The 22,992-nt window shown below is 48.4% G+C and overlaps 1 protein-coding gene across 4 annotated transcripts in view; it reads right to left on the reverse strand.

Annotated features, from left to right (window-relative positions):
• Window positions 1-22,992, reverse strand: part of dock4b (dedicator of cytokinesis 4b) — a 53,942-nt gene that overhangs the window by 19,656 nt on the left and 11,294 nt on the right. For all 4 annotated transcript variants that reach the window (XM_088287052.1, XM_088287051.1, XM_088287050.1 and 1 more), the window contains exons 2-23: window positions 17,181-17,264; window positions 15,441-15,481; window positions 15,200-15,352; window positions 14,670-14,818; window positions 14,184-14,268; window positions 12,724-12,875; window positions 10,660-10,741; window positions 10,535-10,595; window positions 10,262-10,394; window positions 10,030-10,118; window positions 7,850-7,975; window positions 6,317-6,441; window positions 5,817-5,979; window positions 5,400-5,506; window positions 3,830-3,983; window positions 3,019-3,116; window positions 2,846-2,929; window positions 2,415-2,515; window positions 2,046-2,127; window positions 1,701-1,871; window positions 889-1,081; window positions 687-823 (exon numbers count right to left, since the gene is read on the reverse strand). In XM_088287052.1, coding sequence (XP_088143178.1) covers window positions 687-823; window positions 889-1,081; window positions 1,701-1,871; window positions 2,046-2,127; window positions 2,415-2,515; window positions 2,846-2,929; window positions 3,019-3,116; window positions 3,830-3,983; window positions 5,400-5,506; window positions 5,817-5,979; window positions 6,317-6,441; window positions 7,850-7,975; window positions 10,030-10,118; window positions 10,262-10,394; window positions 10,535-10,595; window positions 10,660-10,741; window positions 12,724-12,875; window positions 14,184-14,268; window positions 14,670-14,818; window positions 15,200-15,352; window positions 15,441-15,481; window positions 17,181-17,264 — 2,570 coding nt within the window. The remainder of the gene's footprint in view (window positions 1-686; window positions 824-888; window positions 1,082-1,700; window positions 1,872-2,045; window positions 2,128-2,414; window positions 2,516-2,845; window positions 2,930-3,018; window positions 3,117-3,829; window positions 3,984-5,399; window positions 5,507-5,816; window positions 5,980-6,316; window positions 6,442-7,849; window positions 7,976-10,029; window positions 10,119-10,261; window positions 10,395-10,534; window positions 10,596-10,659; window positions 10,742-12,723; window positions 12,876-14,183; window positions 14,269-14,669; window positions 14,819-15,199; window positions 15,353-15,440; window positions 15,482-17,180; window positions 17,265-22,992) is intronic.

Below are 22,992 nucleotides of genomic sequence, written 5' to 3' on the forward strand. Positions count from 1 at the left end.
CGGCCGAGCAAACAAAGCAGAGAAGCTGACGATACAAGTTTTAAATAAGAATGCAAAGTGTGTGTGTGTGTGTCTGACAAATCAGACAGGTGACAGGCTTTGGGCAGAGCCATAATGAGAAGAAGCTCCGGGCAGGCCCGTTGACTGTCACCGCTGTCACGTCGCTTTAGACCTGGTGTGTGTGTGTGTGTGTGTGTGTGTTTTTGGAGCCGAGTGGCACAGCGCCCACTTCCTAAATTGATGTTTCTCATTAGCGGAGTGCGCGGCGGCCAGTGTGGCTCTGACAAACTGACCGTAAACGCACAAAACAAAGCAATCGGCTCCCGCAGCCTATTGGCTGGGAAATTGCTGGAAAACTCATTCCTGCAGCTTGTAGGTTTTTGTTTTTTTTCTCCCTCCAGGTTATGACGGCCATAATTCACTTGCACACTCTTAGAAGTGAATGGCAGAGGCAATTCACCGCATAAGAGTGTGCCGGATTTCCTGTAAGCTGATAAGGAAAACAAAACGAGAGGGATATTTTGGGCTTTGGGGTGAAACTTCGGGCTCAAGCTAAAAGGCGCTCCGAGTCAACTTCATTTGACCTTTTTTGGAGCACTCGAAAAAGGGAGGCAATTTCAAACCCAAATGTGATGAATGTCTGACTCGCATGAAAGCTTTTTGTTTTGCGCGTCGGCAACACTCACCGAGGTTCCGTTCTCCTCCTTCTTGATGAGCGACAGCATGCTGGTGAGGATGCGCGCGCACATGACCAGGTCTCTCTGCTCGTGCATGTGAGCCTGCAGGATGCGCAGCACCACCGGCGACAGGATGCACCGCGATTCTACGCCGAGGACAAACGGAATCAGGCGGTGGCTGGACGCGGCGTGGAGACGAACGCGGCCTCACCTGCGTTGATGTACAGTTGGCTCTCCACCGTCTTGGCGAGGCACTGCAGCTTGACGGCCTCCAAGGGGCAGTCGGCGTGGACGATGGCGGGCAGGCTGCCCAGCGTCTCGCGGACGAAGCCGGCCACCTCGCGCACCGTGAACAGCTTCAGCAACTCCGCGTAAACGGCCGGGAAGGTTCGCAGGAACACCGCCTGCGGACGCAACCGTGTGAGGTTCGTTAGGGGGAAAAAAAAAAAAGCAGAATTGGGATCACTTTTTTTTTTCATGTAAAAGTCATCCTTTTTATGAGTTTTTCCTTCCAGTGGATTCTGCATAATTAGTATGGAGCACTGCAAGAAAAAAATAAAAAAGTATGGTAATATGTATTTTGATTCTTGCTCGGTGCTTGCCTCATCCCTTCAGTAAGTTCAGAGAAATTGGCCTGGTAGGTTTTGTTTTGTTTTTTTTTTGGGCACCGCTGGAATCTGCTGATGACTTGAATGCCAATCCTATTCTCATGAAGCGATCATTTGGGGCCACACAGAATGAGAGTCATCCAACACACGCAGGCAATCGGCGCATATTTGCCCACTCGGTTACAAGTGTGTAATTTCCACGATCATCCTGTTTGTTTTGCTCTTTCTTGAAATCCGTCGCCGCCGCTACTCGCCATCTCCCAGCAGGGGAAAGGAAAGCAGCCGCAGCGCGCTTTGACGCCACTGCCATTGCTAGCATGAAATGATTCAATTACAACTGCACGGAGTCAGGGAATTGGAGGCGGGGCGGGGAGAAGAAATGTTTAAAAAATGCTGACGAGAGATTTGCACGTGCCTGCGTTTGTGCCACCGGGCCGGCGCCTTTGCTTTCCTGCGAGAGGAAGAAGCGGATGGACATGAAGAGCTCGTGGATGCACACGCGGAACTCTTCCTCGTTCTGGCCTCCCGTTGCCAAGGAGAAGAGGCGGCGAGACTGGATGATGTATTTGAAGATGTACTCGCTGGCCTGGAAAATAGCGAGGGGGGGGGGGGGGTCATGATCAGGCAACTGTCGCTCAGAAAATGGCTTTGTGATATTTGTCTCAATCTGAAATGAGGTGTCACAACTTCTCAAGTTCAGGACCACCCCCCCTCACCCCCCCTTCATGCTTAAAGTGAAAATCAACAGACCGCCTCTCACCTTGAGCACCTGCTGAATATGTTCCTGATGCTCGGCGTCCACAATGCGGTCCACGTACCACTTGAGAACTTTGATCAGGTCCCTTTGAAAAAAAAATAAATACAAAATATTTGTCACGTTACATACACAAGAAGAAGACCTTAAAAAAATGCTGAGAGGAAAAACACTTTTTTTGGTGTGTGCAATGTGTGTGTGTGTGCGATAACATCATCGCTCAATCTTAGCAGGTACACAAAGTGTGAAGTCGACAGGCAGACAGAACAGCCAGCTATGAAATGGCCTGCTTAAGAAGGTAGCACCTCCTCCCCCCCAACCCTTCTTTGAGTTGCCACAAGGGGGCGCCAAAGCATTTTGCTTGCCACTACACACCTGTATGACAGAGCTCCTGCAAAGTGGCTCTCAATGTACGTGTCCATGACTGGCTTGAAGTGCTGAAATTTGCTGTCTTGGAGAAGATTGATGATGTGAACCTGCGGGAGAAAAACAAGATACACTTTTCATTTTCTACACACCCTGTGGAAAAGGGTGTCGGCAGCCTCCAGAAGTAGCGGGTACCTTAAACTAACTAACTAATATCTGATCTTAAAAAGCTAAACTGTAACTAGACAAATGCGTCACATTGTCATATCTTTTCATCACTCTGAGCACCTCGCCGAGCTCCCAGACAAAGATCTATCAGCGCGGCGCGCCGTGGCGTGACCGCGGCGAGATTGCTTCACGGGCCTCTCATGTGTTGCGTCTCACCATCGTCCGACGGCGGGTGGCGTTTTTATTCTTGTTTGTGGCGAGAAAGCACTTACGAGGCAGTCAAACACCTTGAGGCCGTATCTCTGCGAGCTCTCGTCCAGAATACCAAAAAGTGTGTCCAGGGTGTCTTGCAGGAACTGCGGGAAAAAAAAAAAAAAAAGAACAGGAGACATTTTAGATATTGAAGGTCCTCAAGAGGGAAACGTCAACAATCAATCGGGCCCACTTTGACAATCTCGGAGCCATCGATCTCCTTGAGCTTGGAGAGGCTGTCGTTGATCCGCTCGGGGTGCGCTCGCCACTTCAACAGGTCCAGCATGTCGCCTGAGGGCGCGCAAACACGCAGTTGAACGTGAGAAGCTCAGAAGCCACAAGTGACAAGCCGTGTAAAGCAAAGCGGCGTCATGAGAGCGACATCGGCGCCGCCTTCGATGAACGGCGGCACAACCCAACAAATGTTGACATTTTCAAGTGGAGCCGCATAAAAGAAGTCATTTGGCCGCGTCCCCAGACGTACGCATGAATAAAAGAGAATTCCGCTGTCGCTCCCGATCGCTTTTCACCTGAAGCAGCTTTTCTTTTTCTTTCTATTTTCTGCACGTCTGCTAACGTCACATCAAGTGGAAATTTGACAGCTTCGCGTGCGCTTGCAAAAAGGAGACGAGAGACTTTCATGGCTGCCAGGATGGCCGAGTGGTCTAAGGCGCCGCGTTCAGGACACATTCGAATCTCGAATTTCCCCATTGTGGGACTAATAAAGGGAATATTATTATTATTATACAAGTGGACCAATCGGGTTTCGTTTCCTGAGTTCATCGTAATAGCAAAGAGCAGGTGCCGAATTTCACGAGAATAATACGCAGCCCCCACGCCATCTAGTGTCGGTCATAAAAAATGACGCTTTGTGATACTTGCAATTATTCCAACGGCTGTGACCAATTCTAGAGGGCTTGTGCGGCTAAAAGCGCCCCACGACCCGACCGACCCACTGCAGGATACGAGGATGCAGACGTCCGCTTACTAAAACGGCTTTTTACCGTTTTGCGTGAGCTTGGTGGAGCAGAGGAAGCTGGTGATCCAAAAAGACTCCTTGGTGCCTTTTAGCGTTTGGTTGTTGGACGGGATGTTGGCCTTGGAGAAAGGCAGCTTCAGATAACGCGTGCAGTCGGCCAAGCTGCTGTTCTCCTCACACTGCACAAAAAAGGAAAAGAAAACAATTGATTCAGTCGCATGCAAAAAAAAAAAAAGTCTGTCGGTCCAAATTGCACCTGTCGGCCATTTTAATTGAACAGGTCGCTATGAAAATATGGACCAGGGTTCCAAAGAAAGGTTTGGGAGGGTTTTTTTGTTTTTTTACAGCATTTGTTGAGTGCACGATAAACAGAAAGTCAACATGTAAACTACTTGTTTCCAAAATTAATGAATCATTTTTTTTAAATTTACATTTTATTTCGTGAATGGAAATGTCTGAACGAGAACAGCCTCGTATCTAAAATTGATTCTCACTTTGACGTCAGACTTAAAATCTTTTTATTCGACATGAATCATTTCCCATGAAATGAAATTGCGTCTTTGACAAGCGAGTGGCAAAATGCCCAAATTCTTTCAAGGTCCTCACGTAACGCCAGCGGAAGTCGATCATCAACTGGTTATCTCATGATCCCGCTTTTGGGTTTTTCTTTGCTTTCCAATGTTGCCAGTTGGAGTTACCCAATCGCAGAAGGAGGCCGGCGTTGTTTTATTGATCGAGCGTGCCGCCGCCGCCTTCGCGCTCGGCTCAGGCTGCCGGAGCTCCAAAGCTCGCGCACACTTTGGACTGCTGCTTCAGCATCTATTTTGGGTCTGACGAGAAACTAGGCCATGCAAGTTTGCATTGAGCTCTTCAGCAACTTTCATCTGACATTAGCAACCCCCCCCCCCCCCCCCACAACCAAGCAAGGAAAGCATCTGACAATGCCACTGAAGGCCTGTAGCGAGCAGAGGGGTAAAAATAAATTAAAAATCAGACGTTGGGTGACTGTCGAGCCCGGCGGCTGACAAATGAATCAATGCGGCGTGCACGTCATTGTGCGCGCAGCCTGAGGTTTGCGGCCCCCCCCCCCCTTGCCTGCAGCTGAGGACACAGTCTGCAATTATAGCCCAAGCAGGACGTTTTTAAAACGAGACATTTATTTGCTCCGGGCTTTTGATGTGTCACCACCAAAAGGTTTGAAGCCATGAGAGTGCGTTTTTTTTTTTTTTGCAGGTCTGTAATATGATCTTGAGGGACGCAGACAAGGCACACCGGGTCCGCGTTTAAAAGCACGTACAGTGAGAATTACAAGTTCAGGAGTCCCTTCCGAGGACACGACTTGGCTCTCAAATAGTGAGAGGACAACACGGATGCACTCAGGAGGCGTGAATCACATAATCATACACTGCGTGATGCCATTTGGGAGGAAACCTGCGAGACGCACACAAATAGCTGGCGTGCAGAAAAAAAAAAAGGACGCAACCAAAACGCAAAGGGAAATGAAATAACGGCAGGATTTCAAAATTCTGATTCAAGACAAATATAGAAGCTTTGTTTTGTTTTTTTTTCCTGCAGAGGGCAAGCAGGCCTCGTACCTTATGGATAATGAGCTCATGGGTGCCATCTGGCAGAGTCCGTCCGTCCTCCTGCATCAGAGGGACAAAGGAGTAGCCGAACAGCTTCTTCTCTCCCTTCTCTTTCGCTGCGGAGGGAAGCCAACACAAACGGCATCACTCGACCAAAGCACGGTTCCATATTCTCTACATTTACGAGAGCAAGTCGAGCATTTGCGGGAGGCGCAAAGTAAGATGTCAGCGGGCAGTGAACGCACCACAAGCACGCAAACATGTCATTGGTTGACGAGACGTAGAAAAGTGGACGGCGCCATCTTGCAATTTTCAGATCCATTTTCAACGGACAGGCATCCCGTTCGGTTCGAATGAAACGCAGCAGGTTTGCCACTTGGCGGTTTGATGTCAACACAGTCGGAAATGGAGAAGCTCGGCACTTACTGGAGCAATGTCGGAACTCAAAGCGAACGTGCGATCCCCGGAACATGTCCACGGGGATGGGCAGCTTGATCTGCTCCGCCCAGCGTGGGCTATTGTTGTGGTAGAGCACCAACGAGCGGTACTCGTCCCCGCCCGGTTCCGCCGAGCCGGCGGCCACGTGACCCTGAAGGGAAATGAAATGCGTTGGAACGGGAAGGACGCGCTTTCCGCGCCTTTCTATTTTCTGTCCCAAAGGGAAACCACCGAAGCAGATGGAGATGAGCAACACGCCGGAGGTGCGGCTCTCATCTGGGTCAGCCGTATTTAAATGAAGAGTTTAGCTCCGTGCAGCTAAAAATAAGGAGCCATTAAGGGATGCGCTAACTTAACTAAGAACTTCAATTGGAGGCGTTTAGCACGGAGACGAGTTGAAAATTGCAAACACGTGATCACGGAAAACCTCCGACAATCTTTCAGTGTCATGTTTTGGATTAGGAAGCAACGTTTAAACGTCGTTCTACCTTGAGGATTTGCCCGCCAATATCCAGCAAGTAGATGGTGATCTCCACATTCCTGGCAACACTCTTGCCACCCTTTTCAAATTCTCCTTTCTCCAGGGTGACGTAAAGGTCATTCCGCATCTCTCCTACAAGGTAAAAAAAAAAACAGGCATTGATTATGCAAGCAAGCGCAGTGTTTTGAATGACCTCCCAACAGCTTGGAGACATTTGCGCGCGTGTGTGCGTGTGTGTTAATGCATCCTGACAGAATTTACATTAGCGGCACTTAATGACACATTTTGTGCTGTCGTTAAATCAAACCCAGCGAGCTGACATTTAGCTGCTATCATCCACATTTGAACTTGAATGTCAGTCAAGACAAATAAATCAAATGACTTCAGTCGACTGTTTTTGCCCTCTTGGATTTTATGATCACAATAATCTAATATATTTTTAAGGTCATCTTTTTTGTCATTGCCCTCCGCATGTGGACGTGCTCATGGCGCCGTGCCAACAGGCGAAGGAAAAAAGCTAATTGCCTGCAAGGCAAGTAAGGTCGCCGCCTCAAGAGGTGACTCGGACGCTAATGTTCAGAAAAACGACGTAAAAAAATCTAAAAGTTGATAATCTAAAATCATTTTTACGAGTCCAGTGAAGGGAAAATGTGGGCAGTTCATAATGCCATCTCTAGGGTCAAAATGGATTTTTTTTGCTCTTGACAGTGGTAACCATAGCAACAGAGAGCATCCTATAGACTCCCCATCCTGTAACTGCCCCCAACACACACACACACACACAAATGGATTTAAAAAAAGAAAAATAGGCAGGTGAGTATAGACTCAATGGCTACAAAAGGAAAGTGGAGAAGGTGCAATTTGTTTCGGAGACGAGCAAAAACAGGAGAGAAAGATGCCGCTGTTCACAGAGGAGCGAGCGAGCGAGCGAGCGAGGCGGCTTCCTTTGCCCGGGGGGCAGACTTTCTTGGTCAGAAACGGAGAGCGACAGACAGCGAGCGCGAGTGCGAGTGCGTGTAAAAGGTTTGTAGTCCGACGCAGACAAAGAGAGCCGACATAAATCTGTGTTAGTGAGGCGCTGGGGGACCCGCCGTCTGCGCTTGCTCTTTATCGGGGTGACCAGACAGAGCACCTCGCTTATGTCAAAGTAAGCTTTATCGAGGATTGCACACCAAAAAAAAAAAGGATTTGGCCTTCATGTGAGGCCAAGCCAAGAAAAAAAAAATCGATTTCAGCACTTTTTCTATTTCTAGTCGTCATGTGGTGCATGACAATACGGGCGCCGTACTGACGAGGCCCGAGGCGTCTGCGTCATGTGACAGGCATCTATCTGCACTGTGAGCACCTGAGAATTAAGATGAATACTTAATCAAGTAAATGTAATTTGCTCTCAAGCAGTGGGTGAGGGTGTTGCCTAGGCAACGGCAGTGGATATCAAAAGGCAGGTCAACGTATATCATGCATATGCTTGTTTTTTTTAAATGAATTTTTACATTAATGGGGCTTCCGTTACAGACAACCCGTTAATGTGAAAAATAACCTGGCATGATGACGTCAGAGAAGCCCAGTTTCCTCGTGATGGACACGCCACGTGTGAAGAGCACCATGTACTCGCGCCTCAGTTGATCAATGTCGCCGTGGAGGAGCTGGAGAGCCACCGCCAGCCCTAAAAAAAATAAAAAATAAAAAAAATTTACATATTCAAAATGAATTTCATCACATTTGAAAAGAGGCTCGTTATTGGCGTCGTGTGGGTTCGGTGAGGCCTCGCACACCAGCAAAAACTTGACACCGACATTAATAACCGCAAAGCGCTGCGGCTGCGTGTGTGCAACCAAACACCCACTGCTCAAAACAAGAGAGAGGAGAAAAAAAAAAAAAAAAACACCCGTGACTCATTCGCAATTCTTTTTATATTAAAAATCACAGCCTCGAATGTCAGCATGAATAAAAATGTGCACAGAAAAGGTCGCGCTTGAGGATTTTGTCTTGTTGGGGAGATGAAAACGGTGACGGGGCCTCTCAAGTCCTGAGATGCGACGGCAAGAGAGGAAAGCGCTGTTAAAAATCCAAGGGAAATATTTCCATCTTGAGACCCATGGAGACGGCAAAGTGCGAGCTCGTTTATGAATTTGGGTCTGATCAATTCCTTCATTGCGCATTGTCAACACGGCCACAAAAAAAAAGCCGGCCATTTATGACGGGCGAATTTCAACCGATGCGCAACTCCATGCATGTGTTGACAGGATGAGCTTGTTTGGTATTTCAAATCTAGTTATGATTCATTTTTCTGCAGCTCGCAATTCAAGCTGACACCATCCGTTTACATAAGACGAGTTGCAATAATAATTTTGGCGGAGGCGCACAAGCACGATGGCAATACAATCTAAAGGGGGCGCTATTTTAAAAAAAAAAAATTTTTTTACCGCCACAGTGGACTCGAAAAGCGTCATTTGGGCCGACGGACCTCATTATTATTCGGCTTGACAAAAGCGTGGTCAACCTCCGCTGGCCTCAGCCCACCCGGCCAGCCTCCTCCTCCTCATCTTTGTGCGTCCAAAACAAAAGAGCTGTGTGCGGCAGAACGGCCTGCTTGCCGCTGCCTACGCTGGCGTGGAGGTGAGAGCTCAAGCAACTACCTGGCCTGACTCATCGCTTGCACAAACACTCTTATGAAACCAGCCCTTTCAATGCGCTGCCCCACAAAAAAAAAAAAATGTTCCCAAGACGAGAACCGGACTCTTGGCCTCTTGCCGTCCGGTTTGTCTATTTGAAAGCGCTTCTAATTGGGCGCTAATAAGAAATTCCTGCAGCCGTGCCAGGCCTGTTTCAAGCAAAACAAAGATGACACACATTCTCGCACACCATTGCACCCGCTTTAATTGTCTCGCTGACATGAAGTGTTTTAAATCACGGGTCTTAAATTATGCATGGAGATCTGCGGCGCCTTTATGTAGCGAGAGTCTGAGAGGATTTTCAAACAAGTTGCCGTGTCCAATTATATGCTCGCAAATCTCAAGCGGGATCACTCAAATTGATCATGTCTGTCTACTTGTGTTGCTCCATCGTTTTTATTTATTTTCCGCTGCACCATTTCAATCGCACAGCGAGCGGCAGCTCAGTATGCTGCAATTCTCCGGCATCGGATACGGCGCAGACCGTCTGTGACGTTCAGCATAATCGCCGCGTCCCGAAGATGCAATTTGAGGGACGGCTGATGATAAATTACCATTCGAGTTCTCGTCAAGTCGTTTGCCCTCTGGGAGAAGAAACGCTGACTCGGTGTGTTTGTCGATTGTGAACACAGCTTCCCCTCACCGGAGTCAAACTTCTCGACAATCTCAGGTGAAATCTTTGTGACGAATCGCTTTTTTTTTTTTTTTTTTGACACCTCCGGCCAAGCCGTTGCCATGGCAAAGTGCTGATGTTGTTGTTGCGCGTACGCGGCTATTTGCGTCGGCGCGTGTGAATGCGTTTTGCAAGCACTTGCAGGCTTCCTGCGGAGACGGCCACGCAAGCCTTTCAAATCGCTCGTCTGGAAAGAAGAACTTGTGTGCGCACAAAAAACAACGTGACTCAGAGCGAGCGGAAACGGACGCAACCAGATTTGCGATGGCACGGGGGTGCTGCATTTCTTACGCGCGGATTGCAGGATTTATCATTTGGAAATTTGCATTTACCCACAATAGCAACGTGGATTCATCGTTGAGCCCGACTTACCCGTGTTGGATCCGGACAAGTTATATCTGGAATTGGCCTTCTTGATGATGTTCTCATGAATTTGGTACCACTCACTTTCTGTATTACACCTGAAACATCAGAAAGAACAATAAAAATCAGAAATGCCAAAATATGAATCATGACATGAAATCTTGTTCCGATTGGTCGCGGAAGTCTGTGGTCTTGAAAGTTGCTCACAAAACAGGTGGCGAAGCGTCGGCCGCTGACTTACGCGTAAACCTTGAGCAGGTGGTCGTCCTTGGAGTCGGCCGTGAGCAGATCGGCGACGCTGATGACGGCGCAGCCGAACGGGCGACGGTATTGAACGCTGCACTGGTTCTTTTTCTCCCCGGCGCCCATTCTCCCTGCGCAAAAAGAAAGACGTGTCACGAGTAGAATAATTTCCACTACTAGTGCCACTTATGACTAGTAGCACTAGTAGCACGACGAGGCCAAACTAGTAGATGATTCTTGATGTGCGCTAAACAAGACTGTAGATGCTCACCTATTCTGATGATGTGCACGACGATGTAGACATCTTTGCGTAGATCGCTGCTCCCCAGATCCTGATGGGAATGGAAAACATGGTTTTGGACGGATTCACCGCAACGGTTGGCGTTCGCCACTCACCACAAACAGTGTACACTGTCTCTCCGTCTTCTCCGGCGACTTGGGCAAGCCACTCTTATTCAGCCTGACAAAGAAGCGTTCACTGTAGCGACAAAAGAAAGCCAAGACAAGCGGGATCAGCAAGTGTCACTGGGAAAAAAAAAACATGAAACAGAAACTAAAAAAGAAAGCAATAATCTGTCCGCACAAGAGAGAAAAATAACGAGCGTGCCCAAGAAAAAAAAAAAGCAGCAAACTGACTCACTAAAACTGTGACACTGCTGGAAAAAGCACGTGGGATCACATTTCAAATGAGAACAAACGAGCAGAACATTAAGCGCATGACGGGCAAAAGCAGAAAGGACGGCTCACATTTGCACCGTCGCCCGAAAATAAAAAAAAAGAAGCGGCGGAGGCATCCTGCTGGATCCTGCTGGGCCCTGGCGAGGTCTGGGGGGGGGCTGTGGCCTAATCCAGTTAGGTGACTTTCACAGTCGGCGCGATAAGCGCAGAGAAAGCCGTGTAATGCGCCACAGCGACTGTCGACGAGCCAATTCGCTGACGCGGCTCGCCGTCCGAGCGCACCAAAAAAAAAAAAAAAAAAACTGAAACGGTCAACTCTTCAACTACTTCGCTCTTTATCGCGACTGCGAATGATGAACACAAGGTTTGTTTAAGAGCGCCACTTTCTTCCATTTTTGGTGGGAAACAAACCAGCTGTTATTTGGGCTGAGGTTGGCACAAACGTTTGAATGAATTGGATCCAATAAAACACTTGGAATGTGACTTTTCACACATGTATTCCTTCAGCGGAACATCTTCCCTCCTTTCATCGTCACTTGGGAATCGCACGTGGATGTGGTTGCTCCTCATTAGCTGCTCCCCGGAACTTTCCACGCCATTTCTCCGAGCGTACGCGGACAGATTCCTGCGCTTCAGACACAAAGCTTTCCTCCACCTTAATGAGCAGTCTATTGTTCAAACCGGCAATTAACGGCGAGTCAAGCACACGCACACACACATGTCCTCGCCCCGTCCCGTGCCAGGCCTCCCTCACAGCTGCAGTGCGTTGATCACCCGGGCTTGGAGGACCGACCGGTGTTTGCCCCCCCACCGGGACCTTATCTCACGCTATCAGCGCTCGTATTAACACAACATGAATGACCGAGTTCCCTTCCCTCCGGGCCCGCTGAGCACTCGCCGTTCCCTCTCCTGATATCGATAATTGCATTTGGGGCCGTGCGCTCGGCCCATGGAAGGGGAAGGGGGGGGCCCGCTTGGCTAAAACATTGGTCCTATGAACCACTGGCGTAAGGCGACCAAAAGGGACAGTTTGGTCCCGAAAACGTTGAAAGTTCAGCACTAAGCACCAAAAGGCCACGTTGGACACAAAAGAAAATGGCGCGCTGCAAGAAAACGGCATGGCACTGAGACAACGGGTCGGACCCCCATCTGGTCGGAACGCGCCAGCTCCGGAGTCAAGCGGTGAAATGACTCGCTGCCAGGCGGCCAGTGGAAATGGGTGTGTCTGTTTACTTGCGGCGCCAGACAGTGAGAGACAACGCTGGCGAGGTGCCAACGATTGATTCCCCCCCCCCTCTCCCTTCTTCCAAGACAACTGATGCAATCGTCAAATTAACACAAACGGCACCAGTGGCATTCTCAAATCATAGCTGAATGCATCGCCCGTGACCCAAATGCTAGCCGGAAGTCGAAACCTAACCTACATCAGCAATTCCACTTCATGAGTTTGGGAAAAAAAAATTAAATCACGTTAGGAACGACTTTCTGAAGCTACTGTGTCGCATTTTGAGAACAAAAATCACAATTAGACCCTCATACAAAAAAAACCCAAACTTTGCTTTCTTGTCAAATAGTGTGTTGCCACGGCAACAGGGCTTAACAAAATCAAAGCTTTTGATGACTTGAGTTCAGTATTTCACTTATAAACCGTGCGTGAAATGTAGTTTGGCGATGTATAACACACAAAAATAAAACTAAAAGAGTGGCGAGTGCATTCTTTAATGGTGACGGCGCCACTCTGAAGTCCGTACGTCTTTGGTGTTTTGTGCGTTTAGCGCTTACCTAAGTGGTCGGTTCTCCCGCCCGTCATATATGTGGAAGAAAACCTCAAGCTCCTCCCCCAGATTGGCACTCATCAGACTCTTGAGGTGGACGAACAAATGATGCGTGCTGGCGGGTGTCGGTGTCTCCTTCTTGCGATGCCGATGCTCCATCTGCGACCGAGCGTCAAAGTCAAATGGCGGGGAATGAAATAAAAACATTTTGGAGACAAGCATGCAAAAACATTTAAGTATACAAAGGGATGGATTTGTTGAGGGGAACAAAACTAAATCTAGAAGCCGCAAATCCTCAAATACAGCAAATCAAACGGACTTCATCCGATTGAAGGAACAATCGGCCAATCCCATTTGACAAACGACATCCTTGAGCAACGCGGTGGCCTATTGGTTAGCACGATGGCCTCACAGTGCCGAGGTCGTGGGTTTGATTCCGGATGTATAAAATTGCATTTTATTTATTTTATTTTCAGCACCTATTTGGTTAACAGGGCCACTTGCTCAACTGTTTGAGAGGTTCAACTGTTCAAACAAACGCACACAAGAAGCAGCAGATGGCTGAGAGCTGCTGCCAAATTTGTATTCCACAATCACACGATGCATCGATATGGCGAGGGGAAGAAGGAATCGGATAAGAAGCCGGAAAAGGCCGATGCGAGACGTCATTAGTTTTCCACTAAACGTGTTTAGAAGCGGCCTGACATTGCGACTTCTATTCTTGTTTGTTTTTATTGTCGCTTTTTGCTAATCTCGAATGATTCCTCAAAGTAATACAGCCGTCATGTTCCCGCAATATGACCTCAGTAGCGCACGTGATCCGCCTCTCCGTTTAAAAAATCCGCTCCACTGTGGCGCGCAAGCAGAATCGTTCTCCCAAACGAGAATTGGACGAGCAATCCCGGCGAGCCGCGTGCTATTGCGTCGGCATTTCTCCGCGGGCGAACGCCTCGTTTCTCTATCTCGTCCCGCCGGAGTCAAAAGTGCTCATTTTGTGAGCGCCGTTTCGCGGGAGGTGCATTCAAGCGAGCGTCCTGCTGCGCTCGGCTTTTGTCTGCGCCGACAACAACAACAAAACACAAGCGGATGGATTAAGCGCTTCAATTACCCCTGTGAGAGGAAAGTCACCTCACGGGGTGTGTGGAAGATACAATCTTCCCCATACTGTACCGGAGAGGTGGTTGCCATGGTAACAGCGCTCTCAGAGGATGTGAAGGAGAAGCGGGGGGAGCGCGCACAAGTCATCGGCGTATTCGGTACATTTTCAAAATCAATAAAGCTTCAGCTTTGACAAAAAATGTCCACCCTGACGTTTTCCAACCTTTCAGCAAATTCACATTTTAGCTCTTTGCATTTATCATGTTATTATTTACAAACAAATCGTTTTAAAAATGGGGGAAAAAAATGCCCATTTATTTGGGGACATCTCGATGGCAATTGCATCTTCTGGACTGAGAAAGCGCTCACCAGTTTGTAGAGCTCCGTCACACTGATTTCGTCTGGGTCCACCATGCTGAACTCCCGCCTCGGGACCAAGTCCAAGCCCAGTTGTCTGCAGAGAAAGGACGAGAATTCCTTGTACCGTGCAGACGGACACTCACGCAAAAGCAAAGTTGCGCGATGGCCAAGTCCGTCACACCTGATTTGAATTTGGTGGAGCAAACTCAAACAACTTTCACGTTTGTTTCATTTTGGCTCAAAAAGATGAGAACTGGTCCATGTCCCAAAATGTATGCACCTGACTGCGAGTAAATCTGAGAGGACAATTTCCAACCGAGTACTTCTCCTCAAATGTCCCAGAAAGACCCAGAAGTGCCGTCACTAAATATAGAGCGAAGGGTCCAGAGAGAGCCGCAGAAGTTTGAATCTGTCATTTATTCAGCGGCCCGTGGCACTGAGGGCGACAGGTGCCAGACGGCAGGCGATGTGACAAGAAAAAGTTGTCAAACTCACTCGTTGCCCCAGTCCAATCGGGCCGTGATGTGCTGCTTGACGTCCCTCATGCGGTCGTGGGTGAGGTGGCCCACCAGAACCTGCCTCCTCAGGTCCAAGATTTCATTCATCACGTGCCAAAGCCGGTGGAACAAATCCCCCTCGTTCTTCTGCGGGACGGGAGCGCTTGTTACATCAAACACGGCACATCGTGGGAAACAATCTGCTGCGAAAATATGAAACTTTCATGCGAGCCACAGACGGAATCCAAATGGACGACTTTGAAAGGATTTGTGCAAATTAGCCTGGCTGTCCTGCCGCTTTTCAGCCTCAAATGGATGCACTCTGATGTGTAAGTATTCATCAGCGCCCCAGATAACTTCGTGGGCCGCAAACACAATCGAGCCGACTAATGAGTGTGCGTAAAATCGCTTTTGGTGGTGGAAATGAACCGGGTCAAAGAATTCCGAAGCAAAAGCGTTGCACGTGTGTGTGTGTGTGAGGAAGCGCGCTCACAGACTGGCGCGAAAGGCGGGAAAAGCATTTCGTACCACGTAGAGCCGCTTCCACATGGCGCCCCAGTCGCGCAGCGTCAAAGTCATCTCGGTGATGACCGAGTCCTCCACAGGGACGACCGTCTCAAACTGTCCTTTGTTCTTGACGTGGGCATTCTTCAGGTGGATGTAACTGGTGGGGAAGATGCCCTGTGGGCACGCAACACACTTGGTCAAGTCGCAGACACGTCAGAGCTTTGGCGATGGTCGTTAAATGTGAACCAGATGACACCCTTACCTTTACATTTGGATTCTTCAAGATGAAGCCTCGGTACCAGCCTGCAGAAACCCAGTGGCAGTTATTTTCATCGTGTCGCCGTGAATGCTTATGAAACTTTACATGAGGGGGAGACTACGGAGAGCATGAGTATGTTGAGGTTGGAGTCGTACAGCAGAGTGACAGATATTTATATATATGGAGAGAGAGAGAGAGCTTCCATGTTATGAGCTATGATTATTCCTCATATTTTGCCATCGAGACAGCAAGACATCTGTAAGCGACAGCTGCCGATTCAAAACTCCGCAACAACATTGTACAATAACGTGGCAAGGGATTGCCGTTCAAAGTAAAAAAAACATCACACAGCTGACACAGCGCGCTTGTAGGCGGGGGATGCGCGTCAGGCCGTCAGCGTCGACACTTTTGCAGTGTTTTGAAGTGCCGACGGCGACGTCGACATGAGGCAGCGCCATTCGCCCGTCTCTGCGATTTTCGTGCCGCAATGTCACTCAGCATCGTCCCCGCTGCTGAGCTTGTGACGGCCTTCGGGGCTTTTGTCAACTGCCGACGGATGTGTGTGCAATAGCACAGCCCTCTGACCGGCTGGCTGTCTCGGTGTACAAACAGGAAGAGAAAGTGTGCGTGTGTGTGTGTCGAGACCTGACAAACACACCGCAAAAAAAAAAGTTTGGTCAACTCAAAATTTCGCTTGGACAATTGAACCTGCCAAATTAATAACGAGAGCCGCAGCCAAAGCTGGCACATTGGAATTTGATTTTTGTGAATCGTTGAACATTTGGACCCCCCCCGCCTCCCGAGCCAGATGTGTGTGGAAAGGTTACTCACTTTTCACGCATATTTCTATGAAAGGCCCATGAAGTTTTCTGACCCAGTGCAGCACATTTCCCTTTCGAATACCACGAGCGAGCTGAGCTTTCAACGTACCGTGCAAAGTTTCGAGACACCCCGGGCCAGACGCAACAAAACAGCCCCAGAACATAACAGAACCTTCTCCATCGTTTTCTTTTCTTGGTGTGCTTCATTTTTGTGAACTTACAGATGATGTTTCTTGTCACAAAGTGCCAGTTTTCTCTTGGCTGCCCGTGAACTTTTCTCGACAAGCAGTTTGGCTTTCAAGAATTATTTTTAACAGTGGTTCCCCGCAAAGTCCATTTTGGCTCAAACAATGAGAGACGGTTGGATGAACCTTGACCCCTCCCCAAAAAAGCTAACTACATACATTTTAATTCATTACAAGATGACACAGCAAAATTGGAATGACAGCAAAACATTGTACGTGGGTGCGAGCGAAGGAGAAAAGCAGACTCGGCGTGGGCCGCGTGGCTGGAAAAGCAATCCGCTCCCTTGAAAGGAAACGGCAGCGGGTACCATTTCATCCCAGCGCGCATTTTATGTGCCGTTCACCGAGCAAGTCCCTCAAGAAGCTTTTCCGGCGTGCTCTGTGATATTAGCCGGACTGGAGCTCCTCGGAGTACAAATCCACACAAGTGAGCATCCGCGGCACGAGCACGAGCACGAGCGTCACTGCCCAAGCAGAACCAATTTATTTTCCTCGTTCTCAGAGAGACGCCGCATATGTGGGAACAGGCACAAACCACAGTAGACGAGGAAGTGAAAATGAGAAGCGCTGCTATGAGATTTTGTCATGTGTGGGAATTGTTGTCCATTCATTAAAAATGATGAAATAAAAAAAAAAAAAGAATCCAGGTCACATGTATTTGCCGTTGTCTGACCTACCTTCACATTTTTCCAGGATCTGCACCGTGTCGCCAATTTCCAGCGGGAGGCCATGCTGGACGGTCCCTCGGAAACTGGCCAGCACTGTGAACAAGCGCAATCAAAAAAAGATGCATCTTAAATGTTTTCTGCAGAGAATACAATCTTTGGTGTGGAAACAATCATCTCCGAGGAGCGCAAAAACAATCGCAGCTCATGGCATGGAAATGAGCCCCACTCATTCCTGGAGGTCAAAATGTGCTTAAGACATCATTTTTATTTTCCCCACTTCAAGTTTGCCATTGCGATTTACTTAACATTTTTTTTTTTTTTTTCCAAGACCTTTCTCTTGGACGATATGACAAACTGCAGCAGTGTACTGTCGAGTTTTTTATTTATTTTTTAACAAAATCAGTGACGGGTGGCAGTCAGGTCAGCCGAATGTCCCCGCAAACATACGTTGACAAGTCCGGCCACACACACAAATGCTCACCCTGTTAAACGTGTCGGTGCTGGTGTTTTGCGACGCAATCGAAGACAAGTGGGCAATTGAAAGTGAGCGTTGGCACCTGGACGCACGCGATGCCAAAGACGGATTCGTCTCGGCCATCCGGTTTACCTGAACTTTCACTCCAAACAGGAAATATTCCAAAATCGTTTGACACTTGGGTTGCAATTGGAGCGCAAAAGCTGATGAACAAAACAGTCATGTTCCGATAAGAATCCTTTGGCAGCGCCGCTCCCTCTTTGCATTTGCCCAGCATTTTTCTTTCAGCTTTCTTAGCGTGCTTGCGATCTTGAAGCGCTTTTTTCTCCGGTAATGTACGAATTAACCACATTGCGGTCAATTATTCAACATTGAGTCTTTTTTTTTTTTTTTGAAAGTCTGCTGCACGTCAATCCACAAGCCATCTGCAGTGTGTCCTCAAATGACGGCTCAGCATCAAATGATGCCCCAAGCCAGATTTCAGTCCCGTTAAGGTCCCCCAAAATACAAAATCAAAGCGCTTAGCCCACTAGAGAGCACATTTCTGTCTTTAAAAAAAAAAAAAAATCATTGAAAGGTTTCCGTTCTTGACCACATGGCGACAGGTGCTCTCTCGTGGGAACAAGTGATGCAATCGATGCTGACAAACGCGTCCGCAGAAAAGACGGCGGAAGATGCGAGGAGCGAGCAGAAAATCGGACGAGGGAGACGCTGGTCTGACAGAGATGCGGCGTGTCACAGGAGTGCGCGCCAGGTTAATGCGTCAACACTCATCTCCATAATAAGCCACGACTCCGTCGCTTGGGCGCCTCGTGTCAAGGCCGCTTGAAGAGAAATGCGGAACTCGGGAATTGGAAGAAAAGGACCGTCTATCATGACTCGGGCCCATGCGCTATTGGCCCAACTCGCAAAACAAATCAAAACTTCCATAATTCCAATGAAAATACATCTACGTCACGTCCTCTTCGGGGTTCGGGTTAGGATTTGAGGAGATCTGTGTATCTGAGCTCCATTGCTCTTCCTAAAGTATAGTCGTCACCGCAAATTTGAATTTCAATTTCGAGAACTGAATTGGCTTTGAAAGAACTGAAAGTGAAAAGGCAGAGTTGCGTTATTAGGCAAGATCAGTGCACTTTGGCAGAAACGGAGAGACGTTTCGCAATTTTACCTTTTCAATGTAATTATTCAAATGCAAATATGAATTATTCAAAGTCAGCCCATGGCAGCTCATTAAATATGCATGCCAGGTGTCAATGTCGGCGCCAACATCGCAAGCGTTTATAGATGTGTTGCGTGTCACATCCGTACATAGAGGAAGGCTTCATTGGAATATACGTTCATAACAAAATTGCCAAAGCTTTGGCACTTGACCCTTGACCTCTGGCCTTTGTAAATCGACACCCCAAAGGGGCCGGACAAACTGCCCACCTCTGGAAGCATGCAAAAGAAAAAAAAAATGGTTGGCGTAACAAATAATGAAATGAAGTCGCGGTCCAGCAAGGACGAACTAGAATATTGAAAGTGTTCTCGCACATGGTTCCTGTTAACGTGCGAGAGGAAGTGGCGGTGGCGACGAGGCCTCTCGTCTCAGATGGGTCTAGCAGGTGTTCTCCACTTCCACTCCGACTGGAGGCTTGTCAAAGCGCATTAAGTTGGTGCGTGGCGCTCCTTAGAAGAACAAACACAGCCGGGAGGGACGCTTGGAGAGCGCGCAACAGCGGCGCGTCTCCTTCGCAAAGAGCAAAAGGGCCCCTTCAAAGCGTATACACAAACTCAGGCAGGTCTGAATACCCGATGAAAGCTCCTCCTTGTAAATTTCCTTGCAGAAAACGATGACATTCCACTCCGAGCACATTTTGACCCCGTTAGCTTGACTCGTTCTTCTCCCCGACGGATCCGACCGAGTTTCGCGAGCGTAATCCACGCCCACGTGGTCATTATGCAGCATTTCTATCATTAATATGCTCATTGTGCCAACGCAGCAACTGGTGGCGCCGCGCTCGCCGGCAACGCTGCCAAATGCTCGCTTCATGAATATTCAAGCGCCAAGTGCGAAGAGACCCAACGTGTGAGCACGATGAAACATGGCGATCATAAAACGCCAAAAAGAAGGAAGCGCCACTTCTGTCCCACTCTTTCACAACATGTGTTTGTTTTTGTAGAGCAAACAGAACCGAAATCAAACTCAATAATCAAATGTGTCGACTTCCTCATGCGCCGATTTTCGGGTCAGACGTGACACGTCAAGCAGGCAAAGCAGCTTTTCGTCCAGAGATGTGACATGAAAACATTCCGACTCCGACCAAAACGAGCTGAGCTATGCTTTTTGTTCGCCAACACGGCGAACAATGTTTCCCAAATCAAAGGGCCCTACATATTTACCGCTCACTCTGTGGTGAAGTCAAAGAAAAAAAAAGAAAAAGTCTTTAAATACACCCCACGACTGTAATCGCTTCATGCACGTGAGGCCGTAAGTCAGAGACGGCGGTTAGCGACACAAGGACTTGAAAATGCAAACTCGACGACACGCTCTCAAAGACACGAGTAACACAGATGGGTGTTGATGCACATCGCAAAGGTCATTTTTGGATTTGTGTGAAGAGAAACTGTTTGGGAAAAGGCGAGCAACCGCATCGTGCAGCGCGAGCTCGACAAGCTGCCACGGTGTCAGTTGGGAGAAAAAGCACAAATCTTTCCATCCCGAAAAAAAAAAAAAACATTCGGTGCCGTTCTTGGCCGCACGACCTCCCCCAAACATTCAGTGCCGTTCTTGTCCCCCAAGGACACACATTTGTCCACACGTTTCGGAGCCTTCCGCAATCAAATGAGCCCGACGACACGCGTGTGCTCTCGCCGCAAGGTCACCGAAGGTCGGGCGTTCGAGAAAACTGCGGCGGAGACGTCGGCGCACGCCAAGCTCTGGCGAGGACGCGCGATTAGGCAGCACGTACAAAAGCCAAAAGCACGAAAAGCAGCGCATGCGAGTCTTTCATCTGGCCTCCTTCATCGCCGGCTGCCGCCATCTTTTCACCTCGCCTCTGCGTGCGACCCGGCTGCCGTCGCACCGGCCACTCCGACAACAACTGCAGAAGCGCAACCTTTGAAAGCAGAGCGGCGCCAGCAATATTACTTTTGGGAAATTGCTGTAAAAAGCATTCCGAAAGCCGCTTATTTTTCTTTTACTCCATCGAGTGACTTTTCTGATCCAATAGAAGGACTGAGGTGGCACTCTTCATTTTCACAATCGAGTTGAACATCATCAAGTGAGATTCTAACGAGGCGCCGGTGGGGTGGCGTTTAATTTCAATTTAACGGACTAATTGGGGGTTGCGGTCGTCCTTTAGACAAATGACATTTTTTTTCGTGGCCTAAATGCACTTCAAGTTTTTTGGGGGTACTTATTTACAGAGTGTTTGCCAACATTTGCAGTTGATGCAAACTTTCCTCGCCGTCCACCGAATGTAGGTCAGCCAACTGGATCATATTCCTCCACATTAATCTGCTGATGTATGTGCGCTAAAAGCATGCATTGGCGGCTTGAATTTGCCAAGAATTTCTAATCCCCCGTCGCGTGACATCATCGTCAAGTCTATTTTGCGTATTTGTGGAGAAAAGCATCCAAAAGGAAACGTGATCCAATAATTGAGTGCGGATTCATGTAAAATCATCACAAGCATCTGTCGCCGCTCGCTCGGACGCTTCCAGATGCTCCCACCGGGGCGCTGCAGCTTTCCATTTTTCCGACATCGGGGCCTACACACGAGAGCGATGGAGGCAGAGCGGCTGAAATACGCCTGAGGGAGGGGGGGGGAGGAAGGAACTGAGATGGGCGAATGAGGAGGCTGTCAAAAAAAAAAAGCAAAAAGACGCAAAGGAGTGAAACATCTGGCTGGCTCTGCCACCCAACTGTTAAAAGTGGGCGTGTTGATGCAAACCCGCCGCATTGTGACTCACAGAAATTCTCTCCACTTCCTTTAGCAAGTAGGTGGCGCCGACCTCCATCTGCACTTCAGGCTCTCGTGAATCAAATTAAAACAAATGATGCCACATGCAAATAGAAACACACGCGCAGGCAAAACCATGAACACAAGCCACCTCGGAGAATATGACCTTTCTTTGTGAGCTCTCACACACACACACACACACACACACACACACACCCACACACACACACACGCATGGTGATGATGGACTCGGTCATATCAAAACAACCTGCTACCAGCTGCTTTTGTTTTTTCGAAGCACCTTGAGTTGCCTTGCAAGTTGTGCATTTGTCACACGCTTGTGCAGGATGTTTTGAGCCGAACGGATGATTTATTTATTTATTTTTATTTTTTTAAACAGAAACCTGCCATGCTGACGTCACCGCCCCTCTGTCGGTCGTGGGCCGGTGAGGCCAAACACAAAAGCCCACACAGCAGTGAGGGAGACCACAAGCACATCCTCGAGCTTCCAAAATGCAAAAAAGACGCCAGGATATGTTTGATGATGTGGGTGAACATGCAAAACGTTGCCATGCGTGCATGCATAATAAAAAGCTCTCAGGTTTTATTTTATGAGGAGGAGGGGGGGGGGGACACAAATGTCCCCTGATCATTCAAATTCACTCCAGTCTCCCATTTCGGTTTGCGTTGCCGCTAGTGCAACTCGTTGTACAAGCGCCGCGCCGAGACACAACATCAGCAGGTAAGCGACGGAAAATGATATCATTTGACAAAAATGAGCACTGCAAAATGACAGATGGAACAATTAAATGCCGTTACACGGGAGAAGGCGCAATTAAAACGCATATTCACCTGTTGAAAAATTGCGTTCGGCTCGACCGGCTCACGTTTCACATTTAAGTACATTTGTGAATAAACGGGATGAAAATCATCACTTGTTCACAATACGATAACGATATAGTTTGTTTTTGTTTCGGGAGATCTTTTTCAAATGTAAAACTAAATGAGTGGAAGACGACCATTGCCATTTTTGTTTTTTTTACTACACGTTTCCATGTCTCGTCAAATTGGGCACGTCTGCCGCCAACCGCCGAGAGTCTAATTTAGCCTCGTTTGCCGCAAACAAGCTCAAACACAAAAAGGGGAGGATGAAAGAAGCCTCACAAACAGCTGAGAGAGACGCAGCGTCGCTCCCTGCGGATTGAGAATCCCAAATTCCGTGTCGTCGTTATCCCAGACGTTCGCTTCACAGCCTGGCCCAGTGGCCTTCATTCGGCGCTCGTCCCAAAGAGAGAAAACAAAGAGCCAGACCGCATAATTGTGTGTGTGTGTGTGTGTGTTTTAGAGACAGTGAATGGAAGGACTGCAGTGTTGGCGGTCCGCGTTGAGCGAGAGGAGCCGG

Source organism: Idiotropiscis lumnitzeri, chromosome 2 (genome assembly GCF_059441095.1).
Source record: "Idiotropiscis lumnitzeri isolate Australia: NSW breed Sydney's pygmy pipehorse chromosome 2, RoL_Ilum_1.0, whole genome shotgun sequence".
NCBI lineage: Eukaryota > Metazoa > Chordata > Actinopteri > Syngnathiformes > Syngnathidae > Idiotropiscis > Idiotropiscis lumnitzeri.